Here is a 12,120-nt window from a genome sequence, read left to right as displayed (position 1 = left end):
ACACCAAAGGGTCCTTCTTGAGCTGGGAGGATGCTTCTGGCAGCATCTGCCCATAGTGCGGCACCAAGTGTCTGTATGAGCTGGAGGATCTGGCCCAGTGTTCTTTGCAGGGAAACTGTGATGGGCTAATGTCAGCAAGGACTGTGGGCCAAAACCATCCCTGTGGTAACTGTTATTGCCTTCATTGGCGTTACAGCAGGACGACTGTGCTCTCGGGTGATCAGATCAGTCCGAGCGGCACATTGCAGATATCACAAGCGGGCAGATTGGATCGTTTCCCAAGTGGGGAACGGTCCCATCTCCAATCAGAACATTCTCCAAAGAGTCCCCATGCCACAGTCCCCAACAGAAACCAGCCAGTCAGCCAGCTTATGGGCAGATGGCTATAACTGGCCCTTCTTTTTTTGTCTCTTGTAATAAGAAACTCACGGCAAGCGTATCTCTCTAGGTAAGAATTGCATTGATGTCACTGTGTCTCAGATGGCAAACTCTCTGGGACTGAGATAATGTCCTTGCACATATTTGTACAGCCCCTAGAACAATGGGCCTCCAAGTCTGAGCAGGGCCTCTAGACAAGCAGCTATGAAATAATAGCAATGCAGACAGGCATAGCTGTGATCTAGACCAATGTTATGGCCTGGCTCCACACTGATTCTTCTGAGTAGTGCTCAAAATGATTGCAAGTACGGGAGGTGCACCAAGCGGTGCTGAGAAAGGTCCTGCTGTGATGTCTTTCTAACTGACCCCATGTCTTAGCAAATCTTGTGATCGGTGCTCCTCATCCGGGGCCAGGCTTAGCGATCGCCACTTTGCCAGGGTGGATAGAACCTGCATAAATAGCCTCCATGGAGTGTGAGACTCAGAATATGAAACTCTCCCCACACCTTCTGCTCTCCATGCTCAAAAGATCTCGTCTGTCTTGCAGAGGACACCTACACGTCAGAAGAAACTGTGGACCAGCAGCTAGTGCTGATGAAAGTGATGGACACAGCGGACCAGGTAATGATGAAGGGCTTCTCCGGGCCATCGAAGGAGGAGTTCTCTGTGCCTCTAGAAAAGACGGGAGGAGCTTGCTCCCGGTGGAACATGCCACAGGGTTCTCAGTAGAACGGCATGGTGGCTGTGAAATGAATGGGGAAGTGGGCTCTGCAGCTGATTACAGTTTTCTGGGAAGTGTCTCGTTGCGCCAGGGATGAACTTTGCCCCCTGCAGAGGCCAGCATGAGACGCATGTCAAGAGGGCTTCATTGCACGGGCCCAGTTCTGGCCTGCTGCGCAGGGGCCAATTTCATGCAGAATAGCAAATAGGGAGAAGCTGCAAATAGCTGCCTAAGCAGATCCTTTATTTCTACCCAAGCAAATCTAGGTTAGGCTTTTATCCTCCTGTCCATCACTGTGGGACCTGAGCACCTTCCATGTCCAATTGATAGCGATAGCAAGGCCGCAGGGCAGTGGTTCTCCAGCTTTTTGGCCCTTGGCTCACCCCACTCGATGCAAACCTTTCCGCGGACCACCAGCCAGCCACCCATGATGACAAAATGGGTGCAGGAGCGGAGGGTGTGGGGTCTGGGTGGCAGGGAGGGTACAGGAGTGAGGTGTATGGGCAGGGTCTTGGTAGAAGGGGGTGCGTGAGGAGAATGGGGGTGCAGGGTCTGGAAATGATGGGGATGCTTACCAGTCTCTGTTCCCCCCACCAATCCCAGACATCGCCCCCGCTGCTCCCATTGGCCACAATTCCGGCCAATGGGAGCAGCAGCGAAAGTCTCTGAGTGAGCAGTTTCCTGTGCTGCTGTTTTCCCAGTTGGGCGTGGGTGAGTGGCAGTGCATGGAGTCACTTCGCCCCCCCACGAGCTGATCGAGCTTATGAGGCTTGGGGCTCCCCCCTGTGGGACTCCGGCGCTGGCACTCCAATCACACAGCAGGGGCGGGGCGAGCTCTGAGTCTGCAACCCACCTGCAAGATGGTCATGGACCACCACTGTAAGAACCACTGCCATAGGGATTTTGTTAAAACTTTGATTCTTCTTCCTGGCTGGGGTAAAAACTCTGCTTGAGGTAGAGGGCTTGTCTCTCTTGCTGAGGGGAGCCTTGTATGTAATCATGGTGAGACAGCTAATGGATAGAGCCCTGCACGGATACAAAATTTGTATCCACATCTGTGTCTGCAAAAGTGAGCCGCAGATATCTGCGCTGACATCTGCGGATGTGGATCCCTGCAGATATAGAGCAGATATCCGTGGATTTGCAGGGCTCTACTAACGGAGCCCAGTGCCTAGGGCTCATAGAATTACAACAGGAGCTGGTCACCAGCGTTCCCTGTAAGCTGGGTGCTTGTGCAGCCGCTCAGGACAGATTCAGGTGTTGCCCAGCTGATTTGCAGAACGCACACTGCCTCCCACAGCTGGCAGCGTGTGTTTCTGGCGCTGGTGCACATTGGCACGTGTCTAGGTGCATGTAACAGAGGGTACGTCTAGACTACATGGCTCTGTCGACGGAGCCATGTAGATTTGTTGTTTTGGCAAAGGGTAATGAAGCGGCGATTTAAATTTACATGGCTTCATTTAAATTTACATGGCTGCCGCGCTGAGCCGACAAACAGCTGATCAGCTGTTTGTCCGCTCAGCGCGCTAGTCTGGACGCTCCCCTGCCGACATCAAAGCCCTTTGTCGGCAGCCCCGGTAAACCTCATCCCACGAGGAATAACGGGGCTGTCGACAAAGGGCTTTGATGTCGGCAGGGGAGCGTCCAGACTAGCGCGCTGAGGGGACAAACAGCTGATCAGCTGTTTGTCGGCTCAGCGCGGCAGCCATGTAAATGTAAATGAAGCCGCGATTATTTAAATCGCGGCTTCATTTGCCTTTGCCTATGTGTCTAATCTACATGCCTCTGCCAACAGAGGCATGTAATCTAGACACAGCCAAAATGCGTGCTGCATAGGAATGGAAAAAATTAGAGGGAACATTGCTGGGCACCCAACTTTCTCAGCCTCCATGCAAAAGCCTCCAGCCTGAAAGGGCAGTCATGCCATGGGCGCTGTTTGGGCCTTGAGAGCTGGCAGAGCTGCGGCCCAGGTGCTGACCTGTGTTCCATGATGTCATTCCAGCATCACTCAGCTGAAGTGAGCCCTCGCCAATCCCCCATCTCCACAGGGCAGACTGGGTTAGGGTTCACTGCAAGGCCAGGCTCACTGATTCACTTGTAGGATGTCAGGGATTTCCTCGCAGTGGAACGCAGATGATGATGCGCTTGGGTATGTTTTATTGTTTGTAGCTCCTGGAGTAACTCCAGATTCTGTGTGAAACAGACTACCTCATCTGGAGGGTCTGCGTACTTCTGAGATACGAGTGGGGTGGGGGCTCTGCTTTTAGTGAAGCGGGCCTGGCTAGGAGGATCCTTTTCCAGCCTGATCCACCAGCTTCGTTGTCCGCTGCGGCAGGATCGGGACAGTGGAGAAGTGAGCTGCAAGGCACCCCCTGACCTCTGCTGGTTTGCACTGAATGTATTTCATCCATAGCCAGGGAATTGGGCCCCATATGCTGCAGTCTCAGGATAAGCACAGAGCATATTAACTTAGAGGGGAGTCCTGGTGCTGCTGTGCCCTGGGACATGATATAGATTGAATCTAGCCCCTCTGCTCAGAGTTAGTCCCATCTCCAGTAGACCACCTCCAGGCTCAAGGGCTAGCCCCGTGTCCCCTAGAGTCAATGGGAAGGTTCCCACTGCCTTCAGTGGGCTTTGGATCAGGCCATCCCACCGGCTCTCCCTGCCATGAATAGAATTTCTTTTAGGTACAAAGAAAACCCACCGATTAAATCAATGTGAAAGGCTGCCGGAAAGGTTAGTCTTTCTGGAAGCCCGGCCGAGCGAAAACCTAACACCGACACTACATGCTCTGCCTCGGGGGAGTGCGAGCTGTTTCGTATCATTGATTCCTTGCACAAGGAACTTTTTCATGCCACGCCAAGTCCGCTCTCAAACGGCCTTTTGAAAGGAGCTTCGTTGCGAAACAATGTACAAAGCTCGAGACAAGCAAGTGGCCCCAGACAGGCTGTGATCATGGCCCTGGCCTATGATAATGCTGTTCTGTGTTCCTTTGCTAGGACACACCGGTGAACTGCGAACGCTATCTCAGCTGGGCCAATGCATTCATGGTCGTCTACAGCATTGACAACAAAGGGAGCTTTGACGGCTGCCATCAGTACCTAGATATCATTTCCCTCCACTCGAAAGGCAGTCAGCACGATTATCCCATTCTCCTGCTAGGAAACAAGCTGGATATGGAGCAATACAGGTAAGAAGCCATGCAGAGGGGTGACATTGCTCAGCCCAGATTAAGCTGCAGGGCATAAGGCGGTTTGGGCTCCAGCCAGAACTGCGTGTCTCTACCGAGACAAGGGGACATATTAGCACCCGCAATAGTTGTGATGGTGTGTCGTGAACAGCCAGTCACTGAGTTCTGAACTGAGCTTGCAATCAATGTTCCCTCTACATTTTTCCATCTTTGTGGAAAATAAATTTTGTCATGTGCACCGAGGCATATGCAGATGTGCACCACCAGGACAACCGTTCGCCAGGGGCTGGTTGGGATTTGAATTGATCCTGGGCGGCCGCCCAAGTGCACAGCTTACAGGGAAATGCTATTTCACACGAAGGTCACCACGCCGCCGAGGGTTCCTCCCTCAGAACTCGCCTTTGGGTGAAAAACTGCACCAAGAAGAATCTGTTTGGCTGAATGCCACAGACCAAGTGCCTGCCCTCCTCATTCACCAGTTGTGCTCTTGAAGCAAGGGGGCGGAACCTTTTTCAGCTTGGGGGCTGCTGACCCACAGAAAAATCAGTCAGGGGCTGCACACAAGTGAGAAGCAAAAAAAACCAAACCAACAACAACCCCCAAACAAACAAACCCCCAAACCAAACTCTCACTGAGGTGCCCCGACTGAAAAGGAGACAGACACTCCCCACATTCCCCTCGCACACCAAGGCCTAGGGAGGCCCAGGCTAGTAGATTTTCTGTGCTCGAGCCCCGTGGATTTTCTCTGCAGAGGAAGGAGGACGTGTGGCTGTGTAGTTGGCTGCCAGGCCATGCATGTTGATTCTGTGAAGGTGAATTGAAGGGAAGACCTATCCTGCCATCCAGACATCGGTGAGGGGCAGGCAGGAGGTGGGCAAGCTGCTAAGGCTTAATTCCTGTAGGCTTCCAAATATGCACCCTGGGCCACTCCCTAAAATGGCTGAGGGATTTGTGGTTGTGTGGCAGAGACCTTCTCAAATGGCAGGGCTGCCTTAAAATGGAGCAGAGCCATTAGTTCATATTCAATTCCTTCTTTCTTGGCCTCTCAGGGCTTGTTCTGATCCTCCAGTTTATCCCCCTGTTTTGCTTTTCTCCACTCTGTTCTATTTAAGGCGGGGTATTTGCTTCCCCTTTGGCATGCCAACATGGCTGTCCCTGCCCTGCTCTCCCTCTCCCACGGGGTCTGGTCGCTCTGTGCGTCCGGGTTGCTAAGATGCAAACTCCAGCGCTGCCACTTTGGTTCATTGTCATCTGAGGCCCAGCGGAAGACGCAGCGTGAGGGCAGCCCCTGTGCTGTGGGACCTTGCCTCAGCTGTGAACGTTTCGCCCCTCACCCTTCCCCAATGCCTGCCCCGTGCCCAGGCTGGCTGCTGGAAGGTGGTTCGCTTCGTTTGAGGTCACTGCTATTTCGGGCTGGGTTTTTTAGGCGGCGTTGTAACGACGTGTGAGGAATTTGAACACGCTCCAGCTTCGTACGTGACAATGTCCGAAGCCCCGGCCTCCTTTTCTCAGAGCTCTTTGTTCCGTGGTTCTCTCCATGGCAGGCTACCTGATATCCCCAGGTTTGCCTGGCCTGTGTGTTGCTCCAGGCTGATGCTTTAGAGCAGAGGGGGGGAACCTTTTTTGGGTCGGGGGCTGCTGGCCCTCAGAAAAATCAGTTCAGGGGAAAAAACCAAATCCTCACCGACATGGCCCCCGACTGAGAAGGAGAATGACACTCCTCCACCTTCCCTCACACACCAGAGCCTGGGGGGGTCACGCTAGTAGATGTTGTGTGCTCCAGCCCCACAGGAGGGACAGGGGGCAGTGGGGAAGGGGGTAGCTGGGGCTGCAGTGCCATCGCGGGCTCCCCAATGCTGGGGGAAGCTCTGAGCCCCCGGGGCTGGATCCAGGCTGGATCCGGCCCCCCAGGGCCTTAGGTTCCCCACCCCTGCTTTAGAGAAAACCTCCCTGCTTCTTGCTCACACAAGAGCCACATGATTAGAAACCCTGGGGGCACCAGTGTCTGTTCCGACCCCAGGGAACCTTTGCACGTGGAGCGAGGGGTTTCACATTCTTTCCGGCTGAATTGATGGCCCATGCCGCCCCCTCCCCGAAGCCTTCTCTTGTGAAGCTGAGAACAGCCTGCCCGTGAATCCAAGCTGTCACTGGCGACCTCGCTCCTTTGGCCCAGTAAGCAGCAGCCATGTGATTGCACAGATAAGCCCCTAGTTGAACATCCGCTCTTGGGTACCCACCAGACTGCACCCACCCCTCCGAGCATGGCCTCTGCCTTGGGGTCCCTACGCACACTCTTCAGGAACAGATTCTTTATCTAGCACACACACACCCCACCCGAGAGCTTAGCCCCCGCAATCCAACTGCCTACACCGTGCGATTAATGCTGGCCCTCCGGCTTCCCCACACCTTAGGCACACCCTTCCCAGAAGCCCAGCTGTATGGTGTTCTGGGTCCATAGGTTAACTCTTCAATGCCATATGGTGGGTGTACACAGACACAGAGACATGCACACAGAGACGCACGCTCACTCTCTCGCTCTCTGCAGAGGGTTCCAAACCACTGTTGCTTTTTAAACGTCTGAGACATGCATCCATCGACACAGAAATAAACCCCACGTGCCGCTCCCTGCCTCAGTTTCCTCAAAACACCCGAACATTATTTGGGCTGGAGTCAGGGCCCTCTGGGGTCTCCAGAGCCCGTCTCCCACGACACGTTTTGCCTTCCCAGCACAGAACACCTCTCTGCAGGGGGCCCAGGATAATGTTGATAGTGAGGGAGCTGACAGCTATTGCACCCAGCTGTAAACCCTGGCTGGAATGGAAACCATGGCCCCACAGCAGCTTGTTTTGATTCTGGATCAGAGGCAACAGGTATAATAGGCGGGGGAAGGCATGGCCTCCCCAAACCGCCCTCTGGCCCCAGCCAGACCCTGCCCGCAGAATGCCTGCTGTATGGCCAGTGGCATGCTGCCGTCCTCCAGGGCTAGGGAGGCTTGGCTCCTGTAGGGGGTGGGGTCTTGGCAGAAGGGGTGGGGCTGGGGACAGGGCTGGGGGCTTCACCTAACTCTTCACCTACTGCCCATGCCCTGGATGGTCCTGCAGCTAAGTGGGCCCTTCCTGCTCTGAGAGCATGTCCGTCTCTTCCCCTCCTGCCCCCAAAGTCCTGTGAGGGGGCTGGGAGTCTCCCCTCTGGAGCCCCGTGGTGTTTAACAGCCAGCCCAGACGGCTCTCCGAACGCCGAGTGCCTGCAGACAAGGTGGAGGGAATAGCTTCTCCAAGGGCTTCGCTTCCCCGTTGTCCCAAGGGGCTTCCATCTCAGTGCCAACACCCCGTTGCACCGTGTCTGGGGGTGGCTGACCCAGGCCTTGTCAGCGAGGGGAGCACCTCCATCCACGTCCACTCCACAATACAGCAATTGGAACAGCTTCCCGATATTACCCAGAATCCCTGCGTTGTGCAGACCCTCTCAGCCCCTACAAAACTCTGTGTCTCCTCTGAGCCCCACTGCCTGTCTCCGCACCCTAGCCTTCCCCCTGCCCCTTTCAGCAGCGTGCCTCTGATCCGTAGCCAGAGCCTACCAGCTCTTTCCCCAGCCTTGGGGAGCTCCTCTCCCCTCCCCCCATTTCTGGTTCTCAGCGGCTTCTCCTTGCTTTCCAGTCTGACAACCCCTCTGCAAAGGCAGAGCCAGGCGCTCTGGATCTGCAAGCAAAAGTTGCTGCTGCTTGAGTTCACGGGAGGTAGCTGCAGGCTCATTGCCCTCTGTCCATGGCCCGGCCATGGTACTGGGGGTGGGGATGCTGACAGTACGGATTATACCAGCATCCCACAAACTCCACCATCTCAGCTGGGTCAGTCAGCTCAGGCTGTCCTTATCGCCCGGATGGTGTGGAGCTGCCTTGCTCTGTTTCTACAGGCTGCCCCAACCCCGGGCAGGAAAGATGGCTTTCACCGAGAAGCTTCCTACAATAATAGGAGTGTAGTGAGCAAGACACGAGAAGTCATTCTTCTGCACTACGCAGATGAAAGGTCTAGAGAACATGACCTATGAGGGAAGACGGAAAGAACTGGGCTTGTTTAATTTAGAAAATGGAAGACTGAGAGAGGACATGATATCTAAGTATTTCAAGTATCTAAAAGGGTGTTATAAAGAGGAGGGAGAAAAATTGTTCTCCTTGGCCTCTGAGCATAGGACAAGAAGCAATGGGCTTAAATTGCAGCAAGGGAGGTTTAGGTTGGACATCAGGAAAAATGTCCTACCTGTCAGGGTGCTTAAACACTGGAATAAATTGCCTAGGGGGTTGTAGAACTCCATCACTGGAGATATTCAAGAGCAGGTTGGACAGACACCTGCCAGGGATGATCTAGATGGTGCTTGGTCCTGCCGTAAGGGCAGGGGACTGGACTTGATGACCGCTCGAGGTCCCTTCCAGTTCTAGAGTTCTATGGTTCTATGATTCTATACCCACTGTCCCTTAGAAGAAGCCACTCAGCAATATGGCACTTGAATCATACAGTCAGAGGACTGGAAGAAATCATCTAGTGCAGTACCCGGCATTCACGGCAGGACTAAATATTATCTAGACCAGTGGTCCCCAACCTTTTGGGGCTGCCGGATACCCAGGGGCGGGGCCACTCACGTGCTGGGCATCCGGGGACAGGGCTGCACGCACGCCCGGGGCGGGGCCATCCGTATGCCGCGTGGCCGGTGCCGGCACCACCCATGCGCTGCACTTCTGGGGCTGGCGCTGCTCCTGTGCCACGCACCCAGAGGCGGGGCTGCCCACACGCCACACGCCCAGAGCCGGAACAGTCCAGGCACCACACGCCTGGGGCTGGTGCCGCTCCTGTGCTGCGTGCCCAGGAGCCGGCAGTGTCCATGCACCGCGCGTCCAGGAGCCGGCAGCACCCATGCACTGCACGCCTGGGGCTGGCACCTCTCCTGTGCCGTGTGCCAAAGGCAGGGATGCCCATACGCTGCGCGCCCGGGGCCAACACAGTCCATGCACCGCGCGCGGGGGGGCGGGGCCGCCCATGTGCTGCGCGCCCAGGGCTGGCATCACCCCTGTACCACACGCCCGGGGGCGGGGCTGGCCCCGATCACTTGGCGGGTGCACAGAAATGGCCCGGTGGGTGCCATGGCACCCGTGGCCACAGCATTGGGGACCACTGATCTAGACCCTTCCTGACAGGTGTTTGTCTGACCTGCTCTTGAAAATCTCCAGTAATGGAAATTCCACAACTTCCCTGGGCAATTTATTCCAGTGTTTAATCACCCTGACAATTAAGAAGTTTTCCTTAATGTCCAACCTAAACCTCCCTTGCTGCAATGGAATCCCATTGCTTCTTGTCCTATCCTCAGAAGAACAATTTTTCTCCTTCCTCCTTGTAACAACCTTTTTTTTGTACTTGAAAACGGTGATCATGTCCCCTCTCACTCTTCTCTTCTCCAGATGAAACGAAACAATTTTTTTCAGTCTTCCTCACAGGTCATGTTTTTTAGACCTTTAATGGGTTTTGTTGCTCTTCTCCAGAACTTCTCCAGTTTGTCCACATTTTTCTTGAAATGTGTGGTCCAGAACCGGACAGAGTACTCCAGTTGAGGCTTAATCAGCATGGAATAGAGTAGAAGAATGACTTTATTGTGTCTTGCTTATAATACTCCTGATGATATATCCCATAATTATGTTTGCTTTTTTTTAATAACAGTGCCACACTATTCATAGTTAGCTTGTGGTCCACTAAGACCCCTGATCCTTTTCTCCAGTACTCCTTCCTGAGTAATCCTTTCCCATTCTGTATGGCTGTGTCTACACTGCACCCCTTTTCCGGAAAAGGGATGCAGATTAGACAAGTCGGATTTGCAAATGCAGCGGGGGATTTAAATATCCCCCGCTTCATTTGTATAAACATGGCTGCCGCTTTTTTCCAGCTCGGGGTTTTGCCGGAGAAAAGCGCCAGTCTAGACGGGATCTTTCGGAAAATAAAGCCTTTTCCGAAAGGTCCCTTATTCCTCTTAAAATCAGGAATAAGGGACCTTTCGGAAAAGGCTTTATTTTCCGAAAGATCCCGTCTAGACTGGCACTTTTTTCCGGCAAAGCCACGAGCCAGAAAAAAGCGGCAGCCATGTTTATACAAATGAAGCGGGGGATATTTAAATCCCCCGCTGCATTTGCAAATCCGACTTGTCTAATCTGCATCCCTTTTCCAGAAAAGGGGTGCAGTGTAGACACAGCCCTTGTGTGTAACTGATTGTTCCTTTCTAAATGGAGTACTTTGTATTTGTCCTTGTTGAATTTCAGCCTGTTTACTTCAGACTATTTCTCCAGTTTGTCCAGATCATTTTGAATTTTAATCCTGTTCTCCAAAGCACTTGCAATGACCCCCGCCCCAGCTTAGTATCATCCACAACCTGTATGTGTACCCTCTATGATATTATCTAAATTGTGGATGAAGATATTGAGCAGAATCAGACCCAGAACTGATCCCTGCAGGATCTCGCTTATGTCCTTCCAGCATGACTGTGAACCATTGATAAATATGCTCTGAGAATGGTTTTCCAACCAGTTTTGCATCCACCTGGTAGTGGCTCCATCAAGATTGTATTTCCTTCATTTGTTTATAAGAAGGTCAGATGAGACAGTTTCAAAAGTCTTCCTAAAGTCTTGATTTACCACATCTACCATTTTTACACACACACACACACACACACACACACACACACACACACACACACACACACACACACACCCCTCACCATCTGGATGGCTTGTTTTCCTGCCAAAGAAAGCTATTACATTGGTTTGACATGATCTGTTCTTGACAGAGCCATTCTGTTACTTATCACCTTATTATCTTCTAGGACGGTGCTTGCAAGTTGATTGCTTAATTATTTGCTCCATTATCTTTCTGGGCACAGAAGTTAAGCTGACTGGTCTGTAATTCTCCAGGTTGTCCTATTTCCCTTTTTATAGACTGGCTCTCTATTTGCCCGTTCCCAATTCTCTGGATTCTCTCCCATGTTCCATGGCTTTTCAAAGCTTTTCGCCAATGACAGAGCTATCTCCTCAATCAACTTCTTGTTCATTCCAGGATGCATTTCATCAGACCCTGGTGGCTTCAAGACATCTAACTTTAAGTAATTTGTAACTTGTTTTTTCTCAATTTTAACCTCTGGTCCTAGCTCATTTTCACGGACATCCACTATGTTAGATGTTCAGTCACTATTAATTTCTTTGGTGAACTCTGAAACAAAAAAGTCATTTAGCACTTCTGCCATTTCCTCATTTTCTGTTATGGTCAGGGCTCAACAAATCACTGAATCTACTCGCCCGTGGTGAGTCGATTTCAGCCAGTCGCCCCGTTCACCGGCGGCGCGCGCATGTGCAATGCGGGTCTTGTGCATGCGCAGTGCGGGGCTGGCGAGTAGGTTTCGCTGCCGTTCGTCAAGCCCTGGTTATGGTTACCCCAACTCCTCACTGAGTATCAGCCCTACTCTGTCCTTGATTTTCCTCTTGAATCTTGTAGAATGTTTTCTGGGTTACCCTTTATGTCTCGAGCTAGTTTAATCTCATTTTGTGTTTTGGCCTTTCTAATTTTGTCCCTACATACTTGTGCTGTTTGTTTATATTCCTCCTTTGTCATTTGACCTAGTTTCCACTTTGTGTAGAATTTTTTTTGGAGTTTCAGATCAATGAAGATCTCCTGTTAAGCCTGTGTGGTATCTTCCCATACTCCTCGCTCTGCAGCATCAAAAGCCCTGATTCAGTACCTGTCTAACTAGGTACAGGAGCAGTCCAACTGGCTTCAATGCATTGACTCTAAGGGCATGTCTA

The 12,120-nt window shown here is 52.5% G+C and overlaps 1 protein-coding gene across 2 annotated transcripts in view; it reads left to right on the top strand.

Moving 5' to 3' along the window:
* RASL12 (RAS like family 12) overlaps positions 1-12,120 on the top strand; it is a 36,929-nt gene that overhangs the window by 19,595 nt on the left and 5,214 nt on the right. For both annotated transcript variants that reach the window (XM_006129189.4, XM_075896910.1), the window contains 2 exons: positions 926-999; positions 4,099-4,289. In XM_006129189.4, the coding sequence (XP_006129251.1) occupies positions 926-999; positions 4,099-4,289 (265 nt within the window). The remainder of the gene's footprint in view (positions 1-925; positions 1,000-4,098; positions 4,290-12,120) is intronic.

The sequence above is a fragment of the Pelodiscus sinensis genome, chromosome 14 (assembly GCF_049634645.1).
Source record: "Pelodiscus sinensis isolate JC-2024 chromosome 14, ASM4963464v1, whole genome shotgun sequence".
Lineage (NCBI taxonomy): Eukaryota > Metazoa > Chordata > Testudines > Trionychidae > Pelodiscus > Pelodiscus sinensis.
This window is presented reverse-complemented; position numbering and strand designations above follow the sequence as displayed.